This window comes from Arvicanthis niloticus, chromosome 11 (genome assembly GCF_011762505.2).
Source record: "Arvicanthis niloticus isolate mArvNil1 chromosome 11, mArvNil1.pat.X, whole genome shotgun sequence".
In the NCBI taxonomy this organism is placed as follows: Eukaryota; Metazoa; Chordata; class Mammalia; order Rodentia; family Muridae; genus Arvicanthis; species Arvicanthis niloticus.
This window is the reverse complement of record NC_047668.1, coordinates 30,274,874-30,294,125: the sequence shown is the minus strand read 5'-3', so window position 1 is coordinate 30,294,125 and position 19,252 is coordinate 30,274,874. Positions and strand designations below refer to the sequence as shown.

General features: G+C 39.4%; 1 protein-coding gene across 3 annotated transcripts in view; it reads left to right on the top strand.

The window, feature by feature from the left end:
- The first annotated feature begins 1,293 nt into the window (after window positions 1–1,293).
- Crppa (CDP-L-ribitol pyrophosphorylase A) overlaps window positions 1,294–19,252 on the top strand; it is a 259,711-nt gene continuing 241,752 nt past the window's right edge. For 2 of the 3 annotated variants that reach the window (XM_034514436.2, XM_076941969.1), the window contains exons 1-2: window positions 1,294–1,695; window positions 9,200–9,476. In XM_034514436.2, coding sequence (XP_034370327.1) covers window positions 1,445–1,695; window positions 9,200–9,476 — 528 coding nt within the window. In that variant the 5' untranslated portion in view covers window positions 1,294–1,444. Of the gene's footprint in view, window positions 1,696–2,006; window positions 2,147–9,199; window positions 9,477–19,252 lie in introns of those variants that run through there. The other variant, XM_076941970.1, reaches the window with a different exon arrangement.

The window sequence follows — 19,252 nt, the reverse complement described above, 5'->3', positions numbered from 1 at the left end:
CCCTCAGCTTCACTCTGTCTCCCAGTCTCTCTCTCTCTCTCTCTCTCTCTCCCCTGTCTCCTGGAAAGAAAACACTCAGCATTGCAATACAAATAAGCAAGCTATAATGCTTCCTTTTCATCTAAGAGTCAAGAGTTCGACAAACTTCAGTTAGCACAGAAGCTGTCCATTAGTCATAATGAAAGCAACAAAAGAAAGCGCTTTAGACAAAATAGTAGACAAAAGAGGGTAGGAGAAGAGAATTTTTTATTTTTGTATGCTTTCCATTGGCACAGTGGATAAAAATAATGAGATTTAATATTATAACTGGGCAATTTCAATCCTCAAGTTTTTTTTTTTTATGTCTCTAATTTAGCTATTGATGGGTGAAGATTGATAATATACATGGTCAAATAATTCCTTATCCTTTGTCATTATTCAATCAGCGATTCGTTCACTAAGTATTAGGACCCTGTCACATTCCTGAAGCTGGGCGTACAACCCAAACCAAAAGCAAAGCTAGGACGGACATGCTCTTGAGAGTTTTACATTTCAGATCCTGAATACAATGGTGCTTGACATTCAGAGTACCCATTCTATTTCATCAACATTTCCCAGAAGGACAGCACTAAATAAGGGCCAGAAGAGCACCAGGCCTGAAACTTCTCAACGCTCGTTGCACCTCTAAACCGAAGATTTATAGTTGCCTTGCCATCACTGGCTGTGCAGTCTTACACAAGTTAGCGCCCATGTTCCCCTGTCAGTGAAAATGACCGCTAGTGAGTTTTTTGTTTTGTTTTTGTTAATGGGAGATGTGTGTTGATTATTCAGCAGTTAGTGTGGTTGCTGTCTTCCCCTTGCCCAATAGAATGACCTGCGGGAATCTGTCCTGGCTGCACACAGTCAAATCTTAAAATTTGAGAGTGGAATACAGGGTTCAGGGACACTGTTTGGTGGTTCAAATTTGCAGACGGGTCTGAGACTCAACCCTGCAGTCTGGATTCTACTTTCCCTAGCCATTCATCTTTCCACTTGGTAGATAGACTCAGGGTGCATCTGTGGGTAACCAAATTCTTAGGACTGAGGTGCACACATCTGGGTCTTGAACTGTATGTACCTTGAAGACAAATATTTCCCACTTATCTAGAATGGGGCCCGTGACTGTGTTGGGCTTAGCTGCCTGTGTGTGACTGTCAAATATGTAAGGACTGCCACTGCTGCCTCAGCTCGGCCTGCCCGGAGGGATAGAGGGAAGAGCAGGAAGAGCTCTGCCTTGGGGCGCTGGGCCCGGGCTGGGAAGACAGGCTTGTTGGCTCCCTCCGCGATCAGCACCCGAGGCCACCTTCCCCGAGTTCCCTCGGCGCGTTTCCTCGCCCAGCCCGACCGGTGATCGTGGCCTCGGGCCGGTGTTGGTGTCTTGCTCTCGGTTTCCATCTGCACCTCGGGGTTCTGCGCTCTGCTCGCCATGGAGCCCGGGCCGTGCAGCAGGCCCGCTGAGCCTGGGCATTGCGTGAGCGGCTCGGCGGTCGCAGGCTCAGCATTCCCGGCGTCCCCATTGTCCGCTGCCTGGGCGGAGCCCGGGAGTCGCCCTGGAACCGTGGCCGCCGTGCTGCCGGCTGGGGGTTGCGGGGAAAGGATGGGCGTCCGCACCCCGAAGCAGTTCTGCCGGGTTCTGGAGAGGCCGCTCATCAGCTACACTCTGCAGGCCATGGAGAGGTAACCGGCGCAGGCCATCTGCTCCCCAGAGCCCAAGATCATTCCAACAGGCAGCATGGCGGGGAGCGCCGGGACCGGGGCCCTGGCTAACCAGGGCATTGGGACCAAGGGACTTTCGGTTCCATCGCAGGCCCCGTGGGGCGGGAGGAATCGCTGCTCTAGCTGCGCCTTGGGCACACCGCCACCGCGCATGCGTGCATCGGAGAGGCATAGCCGCACCTCCAGTTTCCTGAGCGCACACTTTCTTTGGGGAGTCGGGCTGGCTAAATAACCAGGTAGCTGAGAGAAGGGCAGGGCTAATGCCAGCCCTTCAGTAATGGGAAGGGATTGGATGGTGAGGTTGAGGCCAAGACACCCTAGAATCCCAGAAATAAGGAGCAGTGTCAAGAACGCTGTGAAGAAACTGTGAGAGGAGAAAAAGATGCCTTATTTGTGTTGTGATGAGGCCGAGGTGGGAGGGCAAGTGCTGCAGGTTCTTTACTCCTTTGAAGTCAAATGGACAGCTATGGTGGCGTCTTAAACCTTGAACCAGACCGGTTACATTTCAAGAGAGATGCCAATATTTAGCATAAGTAACGATTACAGGAGACTTCCATAGAAACCACTGTCCTTGGCATTTTGTTCAGAAGAGCAGCTCCCAACACACTTCAAAAAGTCAAAGGGACAAAGTAATTTCTCATGAGATTATTTTACTTTCCGAGTATCGGCGTTTGGTAAATGGGAGTGCAAAGGCTGCAATAACCCTTGATTAGAGTAATCAAGACCAGTGGTTACATCCGAAACTCAGACCTGGAAACGATTCCCGTTACCACCCCTGTCTGTGTCTTTTATTTCTCTGGATAGTACAGAGGTTGCTTCACACAGCCACCCTATCAATAGTACATACCTCCAATGTTCTAGCACCACGGTCATCCTGCCAACGCTGTTCATCTTTCCGGCAATGGGCAATGGCATGGCTTGCAATGGATATTGGCAGTGGATTTTTGTCTGCTTGAGTTATATGCAGATATGCAGGGAGTTGTAGACTGTTTTTCATTTAACACCATTTCCCTTGGGGAATGCTTTCTAGCCTTCTGTTAATCCGCCTTCCCTCCCCCCCCCCCCTTGCATGTACTAAGGTAGCCTGAGATAGGTGAACACTAAAAATTAAATCTTTTAATGTACAAGAATGTTCGGTAAGGGTTTATTTGTGGAAAATACAGCAAAAGGACATTCGTTTTCCATTTTTGCTTAACTGAGGACAGCAGTTTGAATTTCTAATACTAGGAAAATTGGAATGAATTATAACAGGTTACAACTCAGGGAACGTTCATTACGCTTGGTTTTGTTTATTTGTTTGTTTGAGTAACAAGGAGCTAAGGTCAGGAGTCATGACATGACTACCATTGAAGAAATTTCGTTTCAGGGAACCATGTGACTAAAGTATTGTGTAGTCTAGGGCACAAAACTCTGTGAAGAGGCCCAGTTCAGTTGATTAACCTATGTACCCAATTTTTACTGTTTAGAAAAAGGGTCTGCCTGGATTTGAAGTTGGAAATTGTTTTATCTCTTATAGTCCCTGACTGGGGACCCACAAAAGTCTAGTGGTGTGGTTCCCGCAATGGAGTGACCTGAACCCTCAACCCTTTTGCAACGGGACTGGTTAAAACGCCACAAAAAGAAGCAGCAGGCACACCACTGATGAGTGAAAACATATGTTTGAGGAACATACAGAATGTTGTTGTTCATCTTTCTGACAGAGAAGAGGCAGAGTCTTGCATGAGGGGGTTATAGGATGGAATTGACAGTATAATTAACTTTTAGGTCAGGACTGGAGTCAGTGTCTTTTACTTTTTCTGGGTAACAGCCTTATCAATACCTGGGGATATTTAAGATGTTGACTGGGGCTAAAGTCTGCTGGGAAAAACATGCAGCTAGCTGGGTCACAGAGGGGTTAAGGCATTGTTGTTGTTGTTTTGTTATTGTTTTTTAAGATACAAAAAATAGGGTTGGTGACTAGGGGACCGTAGAAATAAAAATTCTTACCAGTAATCTGATTTCTGGTTTCAGATATTTAAGAAAAGAACTTACGCTACGTTAGAAGCATAGGTTAGTGTGGAATATTTTTTAAATGATCACACAAGAACAAACAAAGGAGGTGAACCTCAGCTATGCTATTTAGATTGGGCTCCTCTTCCTCAGTCAGTAGGTGTGCTTTGACAGCACTTTCCGACAACTCTTGAGGTTTCCTGAGCTCTCTTAGGTGGAAGATGCTGCCTAAGATAACTTGTTCCTTGATATGATTCATGTTTATCCAGACATTCTAACTGGGCCTCTGATTTATTTATAGGAAAATGGTCCTGTATAGCAATACACTAGCAATCCAACTCCCTGCTCAGTATCTATAGTTTTGTTAGAGTGGATTAGTCTTATACCTTTAGTTGAATGGCAGGACAGATTAATTTGATTCATTAAAAGGTTATGTCTAAGTGAAGGGGAGAAGAAAAGCTGTTGTGTTTTGTGAAGGTTACAGAATAGAGCTTTGTATTGCCTTCCACTTGAGACTTTCAAAAACAGGCGAAGACCATTGGCTCTGAGGTTCCCAGAACAGCACCAAAGTAAGAACACTTGCTGTGGCTAAGGAGATAGCACCCTGTCTCACTAACCTGTCTCATTTTGTCCTAAAACATCAAAATGGGCACAAAGGGTGGGATTCTGTAGACAAGGCTCCAATGCAATTCAGAGTCAAGTTTCCATGAGGGCAGCCATGGTTGAGAGCAGCAGCTGCCACTGTCCCTTTAAGGTTGCATTTCTGCAGCCTGGATGAGAGTGTTCTGTAGGTGCTAACTAACTTGATTTTCCCCTGGTTTGTAAGTAAGCATTTGTGTAAATGTTCTGCTTTCAACTAGCTTTATTAAACTGTCTGAGCACAGCATGCTTGTAACCTTATTCCAGGAGAAAATAACTTCTGAGATATTATATTTCCTCCTCAAAATGTCTGTAGGTGTTATGGAGCTTGGGGCTACGTTTATATTTGCTATGGAATGTGCCAGGAAGGAAACAATCATGCGGATTTGATAGAATTGGGCTGCCGGGGGTTTGGTGTGGACTTGTTTTCAGCTCAGAGGTAGGCTAGATGCTTCTATTCAGCAAGTATTTACTCAGTGTGCACTGTGTGAGGTACTTAAGGTCTTTTACAGTCTCATGATTGATTTTACATTATTAAAAGTCTTCTGCAGAATTAAAATTTAATTCTATGATTTGAAAAGAATGTGAATAAATCCTTTGAAATACAAACAGTACTTAACAAAAGCTTGCAGGTCCTGGGTGTATCCTGGGTTTGAACAAAATAGCATTGTAAGCCCACTACTGCTTGAGTGGTATGAAGTGGTGTTTTCTAAACCTTTATTATTATTTTTTTTGAGGAAACTTTCCCCATTTTATACTATGCATTTTATTCTCATTTTTATTGAGTCTAGTCAATAATACTGAATTTAACTTAATAGGAAGTTGTGACGATACATAATGGTTCCTGTAACACACACTTTGAAAAAACAGTGGTTTAAATCATTTTAAAGCTGGCCATGGGTGGATCACTTCTATAAATCTGTCAGTCAGGAGGCAGATGTAGGAAGATTGTCATGTGTTTGAGACCAGCTTGGGGTAGGTAGTATGTTCCAGGGCAACCTGTCTCACTAACAGTAATGCCCACTCCCCAAACCCCAGACCCACCATAAATTGAACTTAATACATTGGGGCTAGAAAGATGGCTCAGTAGTTAAGAGCACTTGTTGCTCTTGCAGAGGGTTTAGGTTCAGTTTCTAGTACCAACATGGCAGATCACAAACATCTGTGTCTGTCTTGTAGTCTCACTGAACTATATGTGTATGGTGCGCATACATATGTGCAGGCAAAACACCCATACATTTAATAAAGCTAATACAATTGCCTGGGAATGGTCTAGAGCTACAGCTCTTTATGGTTACTGACATCTAATTTAATTCATCTAGAACAGAAGGAATCGTTGAACAGATATTTGAATGATTATGTTCCACGTTAGCCTTTCATTTTTCTTCTTGATCCTTTTGTATTTTAGTTGACTATAATTTTTTTATTAAACTTTTAAAAGTTATCTCAACTGAATTCTCTGGAAGAACATACAATGGAAACTATCAAGGGCAATCAGCTTAGGAATCAACTTTATCTCTTGCTTTACACAAAAATTCTGCCACTGATGTAGCTGAATATTTATTATAATTCTTCTATAATTAAAAACAGGTAACATGCGACCACATTAAATAATCAACACATTTTATGGCTTTTTATAATTTCTCTGTCTCTTTTTCTTTTTTCTTCCTTCTTTCTTTCCTTCCTTCTTCCTCCTCTTAATCCTTCTCTTCTTCTTCCTCCTCCTTCTCTTCTTGTTCTTCTTTTTCTTTTTCTCCTCTTCCTCCTCATCTCCTCTTCTTCCTCCTCCTCCTCTCCTTCCTCCTCCTCTCCTCTTCCTCCTCCTCCTCCTCCTCCTTCTCCTCCTCCTCCTCTTTCTTCAACTTTCAAGACAGGTTTTCCTGTGTAGCTCTAGCTGTCTTGAAACTTACTTTGTAGATTAGACTAAGTTGGCCTTAAATTCATAAAGATTACCCTGCCTCTGCCTCTCAAATGCTGGAACTAAAGGCATGTGCCACCATGCCCAGTTTTATAATTTCTTGAAATCATTTTTACCTATATGTAAGCATTGCTGCTGTCCAGTTAGCAGATGGTTATTAACATATGGTGTGTGATGTAAGGAATACTGTCCTTCTGTGCTCAGTATCGTTTCTCTACTGCCTTGCCTAAGAGAGAGCATATGCTAGATGCTTGGTCAACATTGGCTGAATATCCCAGTAAGTAAATGAAAGAAAGCTTTCCTTTGTTGGAGTTATTAGAAATTACAGGAAATTGACCATTTTACTGTAAAGGCAACCATATCACATGTTCCAATCCTGGTCATAGAAATGAAGTGTTAGATGCAGAATAGTCCAGAATGACATTTTCTCTCCTAGATGTTAAACTTGCCCTCTGAGTCAGTGTAGATACATTTATACAGGTTAACAAAGCTCCAAAGTCAGAGTGGGTTTATCCCAGTCCTTTCACTTTCCCCTGGTGTGACCATGGGCAGGTCATTATCTTTGTGTCTTCAAGCATAACATTGGGCCATAGCAATGTATCCCAAAGGGCTGTGTGTAGAGATATTGTATGCAAAATCCTCAACACAGCCCGTAGACACTAGCAAAGATTCCATTATTTTTTACTGTTTCTATAACTAATATTACTTAATGGAACATATGTGCCAGGTTCTGGGATGTGGTCTTTCTGAGAGCCAGAAACATAATGAGAGAATATAAAATTACAGACCGCAGCATGGCACATAGTAACCTTTGAGAGACGAGTCGTTTGCAAGTGGAAGGAAAGGAGGTTGCAACTTTATGGTCAAAGAAGGTTCCTGGATTGGGCCTGTGTCTTGACCTGGGGAGTAAGTAAGGCTCCGAAATGGGTTGGTAGGCTAGGGAGAGAAGGAAGGGAGGATTGAGGATATGTTGCTCTCTATATTGGTTTTCCCAACAGTGTGAGAGGGTGAATTTAAGTGAGGAGAAGCTTGACTTTACAGGACATGCAACCTGTTATGTGGGAAGGGCAGTGGAAGTTGGTCAGCAGAGCTAACAGGCAACAGGACGTAGGCTGGACGCTGGCCTGACTACTTTAACTTTCAAAGGTCCTGTGACTCACTGATACTAGCCATATCTCTTGCCCCTGAAGATTCCATGATATCTTAAAATAGCATTCCCAGCTGGGGATCCAATCTTCAAATACATAAGCCTATGTGGGCGTCTCAGACCCACACTACTTTCCTATCAGGGAGCCTCTAGGCATGAAAGAAGAGGGTCATGGCAGAGGGAAGGCCTGTGTATTTATGGGACTGGGAGGAGGCAGTAAGTTCTACACAGGTCTGGGCCAGAACCTGTAGTATATACCTAGGGTTTGAACTTGACAGGGATCACCTAGAAGTAGCAAGAATGAACTGTGCTTGGATAAGATGAGACAGTTAAGACCACATTCATGAAGTATCAAACATGAGACATTACAAGAATGAGGATTTCAGAACTATATACTGAGGAGTGGGGTGGGGACTGCAGAGTGGTGGTTTTCCAGTTTCTATAACCTTTGTGAATAGTATCATCTCCACACTTCCAAGGTAGAGTAAGTTCTAGAATTGTCAAGGATGACATTGGTATGTGGGATGGGCTAAGCAAACCAAAGAAAAATGTACAAGTAATCTCATTCTGTAGTTTTTAACGCTTGGAAAGACTACAGATTGCTGAGGGACATTTTATATTATTGCATTGTTTTCATTATCAAAGCCTTCTTGAAATGTCTGAGAAAATATAAAAGTACTTGAGTACCTCTAAGGAGCGTTAGCATATAAGGTCAAAAGCAAGAAAACCAGCTTATAAGTGTAAGGTGTTATACTATGGACAGTTTATGCATTCAATAAACACTTATTGAACACCTGATAAGAGTTTTGTATGAAGCAATGGACAAGGCAGATACGTGTGTTGCCAGTGAGCCCCTACTCCAGAGGTTGAATCAAAACAAAAGAACAAAAAATAATGCTGTTTCATCAATGAAAAAGTGGCGTTTTTCTAGCTTATGTTTGTTCATTTTGAATAAAATAGAAATATAGAAAGGTATATATTCTATATTATGAAAGATACTAAAGGAATTATGAATCTTGCACAACTTAAAGATGTATATTTTATAAATTATCGTGTAAATGTCTTCTGAAAAATACTACTCTATAAGAGACAGTGTAGTGTGTATGTGAATATCATACAGGTTACAAAATGAGATGTCCTTAATGTATGTTAAGTGCATTTCTCTCATTTTGAACTTTACTTTCAGGACTTAACTATTCTAGAATGAATGTATAAGAATTCATAGGCTCATAACTTTACTTATTTTTTATTTTAAATTGAATTTTGTAGTTGGCATATTAGAAAATTTAAGTGACTTTTACTCTGAATTGACTGATACTGTGGCATTTGTCCAGGTTTTGGACCCTGGGAATCAAAATTCAGCAAAGTAGCCACACCATCATGTTTGCCCCTCACCCATTATCAGTGTCAAACACTCACCCCACGTTCCTTAGCTGCCAGGACAATTTTCTTTTCTGTGTTTTCTCAGACAATTTACAGAATACAATTTGTTCAAATTTAATTGAAGTGAAAAATCTCATGTATCTAATATATGGGATAGTATGCTTTATGTTTCATTCCATGTAAGATAAATACAGTGTTAAAAATTCACCTTTATTGATAGTGTGAAATGCTTACCGATTCCCAAACTTAATAAAAAAGCATAACAACTGAGCCTTCAGGATTAATCTCCCAATGTAGATCGATTGATACTTACTTGTACTGGAAATTCAGTTTTCTTTTATGAGCTCTAGAGTTCATTTGTATTAAATGTACCCATGCTTTCTTTGTAGAGTATGCTGGATAAAGGACATTGTTGTGACGGTGACAGGGGAGAACATGGAAGCAATGAGAAGTATTATCCAGAGGTATGGGCATAAGCGCATCTCACTAGCTGAGGCTGGAGCCACGCGCCACAGATCAATTTTCAATGGACTGAAAGCCCTGGCAGAAGATCAGCCAGACTGTAAACTCACTAAGCCAGAAGTTGTGATTATCCATGATGCCGTGAGACCTTTTGTTGAGGAAGATATCCTCCTGAGAGTTGTCCTAGCAGCCAAGGAACATGGGGTAAGTGTTTGACACTGATAATGGGTGAGGGGCAAACATGGTGGTGTGGTTATTTTGCTGAATTTTGATAGAAATATATTCAACTGTCTCTAAGTGGGAACAATTACATGAAGGCATTATTTTAGGGCTGTCATAACATTGCAGACTGTGAGACATGGACTTCTTTTATTATATTATTTATCATATTGTGATATGAGCTATATAGAGAATAGACTAATGATGTAATTGGAATATTTACCTATTTTGTATTATGTTCATTCAGTCCTTCCTTATTCCCTTACAGTTAGCTCTTCTTTTTCTCTCCATACTATCTGTACCAACATGTACATTTGTTTAATATATACATATATTACTGTCTAGATTCCACATGTGAGAGAATATCTAGCTTATTTCTTCCTGAGATTGAAGATAATGGACATAGTTGTAAAAAAGGATGTAAAGCGAACTTTTTTGTTCTAATTCTGTTCTCAAAATTTCTTTTTGGTTTTGGTGGTGGTTAAGTATATTAAGTATATTTAAATATATTTAATATTTAAATATATTAAGTATATTTAAATATATTTAATATTTAAATATATTTAATATTTAAATATTAAGTATATTAAGTATATTTAGTGCTGAAGCTGTAAAATTTAATGTATAGTTTCACAATTTCCATTTCAATGCCAATTCTAACTGCATGCATGTACATTCATTAAGTTATATAGATTTTGGGTCTGGTTATTTTGGGTGTGTGATGTTTTTGTTTATTTAAAAATTTTTCATAATGAAATTTATAAATAAATATACATATATATATACAGACACACACAAATAGAACTTTAATGAGTGAAATTCATAAGCTGCATAAAAATCTGACAGAAGTGCAGGATATGTACAATTAAAAAAAAATCTGGCTCATGGAACTTGATTTTGTACCACAAGTCTGTCAGCAATGGCTTATTTTCTAGAATGAATAGCCACCCATGACTTTTGCATCACTTACACTAGTCATTTGAAGAGGACATGATTGTCTTCCATTCTTCGTCACTTGGGTAAACACAGGCTGGGCAAATGCATATTATAGCCATCTGTAGAACATGTTTCCTCTTTTCTGTTCATCAGGTGAACTTCTGTAAATATGGGCACAGACATCAAATTGAAGCTTGCAGTCTAAATTTGAGACAGGGGAACACAATTGTGTGGCACTACTCCAAGGGAGACATGAACAAATGTCTGTTCACCCCAAATAGGGAACCAATGACAGACTAAAGCAACAATACCACCTGTGGTGGTTTGAATAGGTTTGGCCACCATAGATACATGTGGTTGAGTGCTTGACCCATGGGAAATGGTACGGCTCTGAAGTGTGGCCTTGTTGGAGGTAGTGTGTTACTGTGGGGGCAGGCTTTGGGGTTCTAAGTTCATGCCATGTTTCCTGCAGTGATGATAATGGACTAAACTTCTGAAACTGTAAGCCAGCCCTAATTAAATGTTTGCCTTTATAAGAGTCACCTTGGTCCTGGTGTTTCTTCACAGTAATAAAACCCTAAGTAAGATACCATCAAAGTCCAACTTGTTGAGCTAAGGATTTTAATTGGTGTTATTTAAAAACAATACCAATGGATGTGAATGAGTAGACTCCCAGGAGTTGCATCACTCAAAGTTACTCCAGCATGGGTGACAGCTCAGGAGAGCTGGAAACACTGAATAACTCGATAGGTTGCTAAGTTAACACCAAGTTAACTAAGTTAACACTGCAGCTCAACAGGTTGGAAGGGGCCTTTCCCCAGGTAGCTTATTTGATCTCTGTTTCTCCCAGGCAGTTCAGCTGGTCTCTTTTTCTCTCTTTCCAGAGAGTTTCTTCTAAGCATCTTGTCTGATTTGCTTTTTCTAGGCAGCTCCATCTGTCTGAGAGTCTTCTAGGCAACTTGAGTGTCCTGTCTCTTTCAGTTGCTGCCCTACTCCGTACTATTTCAGTAACCAGTGTACTGGGGAGAAGCCTAGAGTCTCTGGTCAGTTTCAGAGACTTCCCTGAAACCTCTAAGTTGTTTACTTCCTGAGGTTAATGCATTTCCCTCTAGGCTGTAGCTTTGTCTCTGTGGAAATGGCTGCATAACGTGTAGACATAGTATAATTTAATAGAACTAAGATGCTGTTTTTGTATTGGGAGTCCTCTTGGTAGTGTCTTAAGTGACAGAAAGATTATTTTTCTTGTTCTAAGTTGTATGCTGAGGATGTCATTGTTTATGCAATTAATAAAGCCTATCAAAATGTATGGCAGGTAGTTTTTGTTAAGTATGGCAAGGGGAATTCTTGAAAAGAAGCTGTCTGTAAAAGTGTATTGACTGATGAGAGCTGTGGTGGAATGGAGGGGTTAGAATCTTGTAGGTTGAGAGACTTAGCCAGTCATTATCTTTAGCCAGCTTTAGACCCTGGGAGTAGCCATTCCTTGTTCACCTCTGTGCTGGAAGTAATATCCTGTGACTCATGGTAAAAAGCCTTTGGCATCTATTAATTTAGCAGAACACTAACTTCCACCAACCCCAAAGCTAAGATTGTCATCAGATAGCAACCATGGCTGATAGGAGAGCTTTCCCATCCTGCTGTAATTTCCTCTGTGACATTTCCACTAGTGCATTTGAAAAGTGTCTTGATTTATGAGTTTCTCTGCTTTGTTACTATAAAAACTTTATGAAACTACTTCCATGTTGGAACATGAAATTTAAAGTAACCTAAATTTGTGTTCCCAGGCTATGATTAGTCAAATTTGGCTCCAGAATAAACTATCTTCTATTCCTATTGAGGTGATAGCTATTTTTTTTTTTGACAAACATTTGTGGCAATTCTTATTAAACTGTCATTTTCTTAAACTGTGACTTAAACTATTTTTAAAATTTAATCTTATATATATTTTAAAATCAACAACTTGTACTTTTAATGAAATCTGGGACTTTCTAATTACATTTAAAAGCATGATTTAGAACCAAAACTTTATGACATTAATTTTTGGAAAAGACATAAGAAATATGGTTTCTTTTGGAGACATTGTCTTGGTTTTGTGGATAGGAAAGGACGCTTTTCATGAATGGTAAAATCATGAGTTTCATATGTGTATTAAAGATTTTCTTCAATTTATTAATGATTAACTAGATGTTACAACTGGTTCAAATTTAAATCCAAAGAAAGAGAAACTTCTATGCAATAAAAATCAGTTCTTAGATGAATTAAAAGAGAGACAAAGCCGGGATTTCCATGAGGGAGCCACTCAAACCACACTAGACAGATCATATTTGCATGTTTGCTTTAATTATCTGCAAGCTTTAAAATGATGATGAGTTGAAAGGCTACATTCAGATAATGTGGGAGGGTCTCTAAGGAGCAGGCTTTTTCACTGATGCAATCGGTATCCTGCTCTTAAGGTTTCATAAGGGGCTGGGAGTGCTTGTAATATCGTCCTGGTAGCCCCAGTTATATGCAAATTGGACTTCCTGCCAATTTAGACTTGTAACCATGAAGAAGCAAATACGGTTTAGATAAGAGTAGATGAATTTCTTCAAAGGTCATTCTATTGACCACTCAGCTAGAGCTACTGTCTGCGTTCCAATTTAGTTTAAAAACTATCAATAGAGATAGGGTACCCCAAGCAACTAAGAATAAGGTTGGCTGCATACAGAATCTTGGAAGTGTCACCAGGATCCATTTTGGCTCTGTATAGTTATATTCTCAAATTACACGTGTACACAAGATGGCTTCTGTAAGCTCAGTGGCTAGATTCTTACAGGACTATCTCTTACTGTTAATGGTAATTTGGGTATAAAATATTAATTGAATGTTTTTCTCCATTACCTTACAAATAGATTATCTAATTCTTTCCTGTTTTCTTTTTTCTCTGCCTTTGATAAGACTGTAAAAATAAAATTAGACTTTTAAAATTGTTTTCCCACGGAAACGGAGAGATGGTTTAGTGGTTAAGAGCATGTATTATATATGACACTTGCAGAGGACATATCCTAGCATTCATGTCTTGTGACTCACAACACCTGTAACCCAGGCTTCAGTTGATTTAATGTCTTCTTCTGGCCTCTGCAGGTACCTGTACTCATGTCCACACATCTACACCAACACCTACATATGTGCACACATCATTAACAAAAGATGTGACAAGTCCATTGTTGTTATTCTCTTGAAAGATGCTCAGATCTTTTTTTTTCATAATTGTTCAGTGTGTAGGATGTGCCTGGATATGAGTTTCTTTCCTTCCTCCCTTTGCATTTGTTATTATTTATGAAACTGGATTTCATATCTGTATTCTAGGAAATTCCGAATCATTGTCTAGTTATTCTCTGCCACATTTCTTATCTACATGTATTTTTCTTCTCTCTCTCTCTCCATATATATACATATATATGTATATATATATACACACATATATACATATATCTACATATATATGTATATATACACATATATACATATATATACACACATATGTATATATACATATATGTATATACATGTGTATATATATACATATATATATGTATGTATATGTGTGTATATATATACATATATGTATATATATATATATATATATATATATATATATATATTCATGCTAGATCCTTTTGTCCCATCTTCATGTCTAGTTTCTCTTTTACGTTTCCATGTTTTCTAGGTAATCTGCTTTCTATTTCATTCACTTTTTAGCTGTATCTAATCTCCTGGTTAGGAATCCTTTTAATATTTTTCAGTTCTCTGGAGTTCTTTCTAGTCTGTTTTTCAATGTGATTTGTCTTTTTTTCTGTTTTTGATTTTACATTTTGTCCTTTAATATTTAAACCATTTATACATTGCAGCTAATTGTACTTCTTGGTAGCTCTCCAACTTTTCCTTTCTGTTAACTTTTGCTCACGATCTGTTTCCTCCTTTGCCTTATAGTTTGAGCTGTAACAGATGTCAAAGAATGAGTCCTGTTCTTGTTTGGCAGAACCTTATCAGGGAGAATCCTGTGGACGTGGGATAAGGTGTGTGTTTGAAGCATGGATTTATGTTGTTTCTGCCAGCAGTTCCAAGCACATTAGCAACTTCGAACAGCATTGCATCGACTCTTGGCTTGCGGTTTTGTAGATGCTGGGTAAAGTTAAGTCAAGCTATTCTTCCACATATGCCAAGCTGTAGGGCTTTTCAGGAGCAGCTGGCCCTGCTGCATAGGTTGAATGCCAAGACAATCTTGCTTGTTGTCTTCCTTGACTTGGGTGTTCTACCTTTTAAAGGGAGATGTGTCCTTTATAACCTTTTGTCAGAGCCTTGTCCTAACCAAGTGGCATTGGCTCAAGATGTGAGTTATCACCCTTTGTCTGTTAAAGTTAAATATTCTTGTTAACCCAAAGCATTTTTATAATCTTGTTTCCTTTTGTTTCTTTGTTACTTCCCAGAAATTTTGTCATGAGTTCAGTTATATTTTTAAAGGTCTTTTAAAAGTTTAGACTAGCATTTATTAGTTTTTTTTTTTAAATATTTATTTTGTGTATATGACTACACTGTAGCTGTCCTCAGAAACACCAGAATAAGTGGGCAACAGATCCCATTACAGATGGTTGTGAGCCACCATGTGGTTTCTGGTATTGAACTCAGGACCTCTGGAAGAGCAATCAGTGGTCTTAACCACTGAGCTACCTCTTCAACCCTAATTTTGTTTTTAAATTGCAATCGTTTTCACTGCCATTTTGACAAAAATAGAAATATCCATATCTTCTAAGCATGAAATAGTCATATACTTCTACACTTGTGTTAAGATGAATAGCAACAAGGATTTCCTACAAGAAAAGTATTAGAGAGTAAAAGTATAGAGGACTAATAAGAGGCATCTGAAAGGTGGTTGGACTCGTTTGTACAGGGACAGCTAGGCTGTTAAACAGTTTCCAAAAGACTTGTGGCAGACATGTGGAAAGCTGTTTGTGTTTCTTCCTTCTCTGAGGTGATGTATCTTTGTTTACTTATGTTTTATAATTTATAATGTAAAGTTTATATTATATAATTACTTATATTGTTATTTTCCTAGTCAACTTATAGAAATAGATCAAATTTCTGTCTATACTTCCATGTCCCAGCTTATTCTCCAAGACAGAGCAATATGGTTTCTTCTAGAACCATTCTTCTTAATGTCGAAGCTTCCTGATTTAGAAATTAAATGTATTTTCTGTATGTTATATAATAAAGGATTTACTGGCCTTCGTTACGACTTCTTGGAAGACTGTACATACTTGGAATTTTTAACTAATAGGGTTTTATTGTTGTTGTTGATATTTCTGATCCTGAGATCACACCTGAGCTGATGCTCATGAGATGTTGTAACTTAGGATGGAAAGCAGTCACTGTAAGGCCTCTGATGCAATTAGAGGGTTAATGCTTTGGGATGGCCCACCATCGATAGGGCCACAGATTCAATTGTCTCATTGAGTCATTCATATGTCAGGAAACTGTTGTAAATCTATGGATCCTGAAGCTCAGAAAAGCTGCCTGGTTATTGTGAACACACTGAGGTATTGACAGTAATGTGTTCTAAATCCATGGAAACTTTGTATTCCAGATTCTTCCAGACCATATTTAATATAGCTTTTTATTTAGGAGCTGGTCTGACTTGTATGCCAAGTTTATCAACCTGGTATTGAGATCAGGGTATTGATTCTTCAGACCCAGATAAGGGTACTGTGCCAAGTTCTGCAATGTAGAACAGATGTTGTGACTTAGTTCCTATCCCCTGGAGAAGAGCTAGCAGGGCATAAGGCTTGTTTGTATAATAATGTACATATTTTCATGTTCCTTCTTCGGGGAATACTCTCTCTGATAAGGTTAATGAATTCATGATAATTAGAAACAGCATAGGTCCAGGAGGCAAGGGTTTGTTCAGTGTTCCTCAGCAAAAATGGTAAATGCTGAGACCTTGAGGACAGCACTTAAGGCTGTAGGAAAGAACTCTGAAAACATGAGTTAAAAAATACATAAACAGAATTTCTCAATTATACAAAATAAAGGGATGCAATATGTATTATATGAGGGTCTTCATGGATCTAAAAGAACAGAGACAGCTGCACTATGAACCAGCTTGTCAGAAAGATAAAAAAGATCTAGGGAGTGATGATCACAGAGCAAAGAGAGATTCTACCCAACTGAATTTATTGTTTGTGTTTACAAAGGCAGGAAGATTCCTGAGTTCTAGGTCAGCCTGGGACATAGCTAGTTTAGGCCTGGGCATGGCAGGAATGGTGATCTCAGAGCCATATTCCACCTAGCTAGCTTATTGTCTGTGCCTACAATGGCAAGCAGATCTCTGAATTCATCTACTATGCTAATATATATATATATATATATATATATATATATATATATATACTGATACATATATCATATATATATGCTGATTCATGAAATAATCAAAAGGGAACCTGGGGAAGGTGATTGAATTGATATGAAAATAAAAGAATGGGCTTTCGTCTGCAAGAGCTGAGCTGTCCAGAGTTCTCTAGAGAGTTTTTTCAAGCAGAACACAGGGCTTGGATCCACGATTGATTTTGAGTCGTTTCTTCTGCCACTTGCAAACACCCCTTCCTCAGGATGCCCTCTCTAAGCTGAGGCTAGTCCTTAGCAGTACTGAGAACATTCTGGACTTGTGACTCATGGGTCATCTGAGTACCCCACCTGGGACTGTTGTGTGAAGTAGGGGCATCTTGTCAGGGATTGCTCACTTTAATCTGATGTGTCCATGCTAACATGGTGGCAGCTGTGAGAATTATACCATACTATGTCATTTGGAGCTGAAACAATAAATAATCTTTACACCTGGCAGTATTAACCAGCTCTTACTTTTTGAGTGTTTCTTTTGATATCTATGACTCTATTTGCTATAATTGCTTTCCTTTTACCTTTTGTTTGCTCACCCCAAACCATATTTCCATCTTTTATGAGGTTCCTTTATTTTTGTTATCAATAATCTACTGATCTCCAAGAAACCTAAATCATGCCTATGTTATAGTTTTCTTCATAAAACTTAAAGTAAAATTCTCATTTTTGTGGTATAATCATGATTTATTTTTGTTTGTTTGTTTTTGTTATTGGATGCTCCGTTAAATGTATAAAGGCAGAGGTATATGTTAAAAACTTGATTCTGAATCTAGGAATATTCAATTATCTTGATCAATGTTCTATTGCTGTAAAAAGACACCATGATCACAGCAGTTTTCTTTTTTTTAATATTTATTTATTTATTTATTTATTTAATGTATATAAGTACACCACCACTGCTCTCTTCAGACACACCAGAAGAGGGCACTAGACCCCATTACAAATGGTTGTGAGCCACCATGTGGTTGCTGGGAATTGAACTCAGGACCTCTGGAAGAATAGTCGGTGCTCTTAACCTCTGAGCCATCTCTCCAGCCCGATCACAGCAGTTCTTATAAAAGAAGGCATTTGGTCTTGGTTTGCTTTCAGTTTTAGATGTTTAGTCCATTTTTTTTTTTTAATGGAGTGAAGCATGGCAACATGTGGGCAGACAGGGTGCTGGAGAGGGAGTTCTACATCCCCATCCCCTGGGTGCAGGCAGAGAGACTAACACTGGGCCTGGCTTGAACATCTGAAACTTCAAGGCCCACTCCTAATGACACATTTTAACGAGGCCACACCTAATCCTACAAGGCCATACTTCCCAATAGTGCCACCCCCTATGAGCCTTTGGGGGCCATTTCTATTGAAACCACTCCCAGTCTAAACTTTTCTTTCCTAGGAATGTCACAGAGAAGGGGTTTGTACTTTGGAAGGAAAGGGCTGATGAGATCCCTGTTGGTGGCTTGGAACCGTCAGCCTGAAGGCAATAAGGGTGGTTTCTTCTTGGGGCATCTATAGGGAAGGCCTCTGAGGTGTTTTTGGGTGGCCAGTAGTTGAGCATCAGAACAGCATGTAGCCGCAAGATTCAGTCTGTTACCCCTTGACATCCAGACTAGGGCGTAGAAGTGTGAGAGGGCTCTGAGCTAGCCTCAGGTATTCTACTCTAATGGTTTGTTGTTCTTCTACTCTTCTAAATAGATACCTGTTATCCCTTTGTGAAGGGCTACAAGATGACCAGTGTCAGGGTCCTGGTCCTTGCTGTTGGTGTCTGGCATAGCCTGAGCTAGGGCAGGAATCTCTACCTATCCTCTCAGCTAACCATGCACAGAACCTTGTATACACTACTACAAAGTATAGGATAATTTGAACACCTGAGATAATTCCTTACTCCTCTCCTTTTATTCAGGCCCTCTTCTAATCCCTGGAGATTGAAAACATGTATTCCCTGTTCTTATACTTTTTGCCTTTTCTCATGCCACGGTTAACCTTTTGAAAATAGACTATGTGTATACTGCATTTGTATGTAGGCTAACGCCCACTAATACACTGAGGTCTTCCGGATCCCCTATGCTCATGCCTTTCTTCTGAATTCAAGATTTTCTGTACTCAGCATCCAACTGAACTGAGCTCCTTGGATTTGTCTTTTTCCACGACTGTGGCTTTAGTTGCATGTTAAAATATTTTTACCCTCTCTTGAGTTTTCCTGGAGTTTAATAGTGGAGGTGGGGGCATTGATTCCTGCTCTGGCACCTTCCAACACAGACTAATAAATTAGATTTAAATATTAGGAAGGTGACTTCTCATTCATGTGATATGTACCTTAACAGGATGAATATTTCACAAAAAAGAAATTTCCTTGAAAGCTATTGTAACAATCCACGTGAGATGATACAGGTCTGTTTAAGCCACTG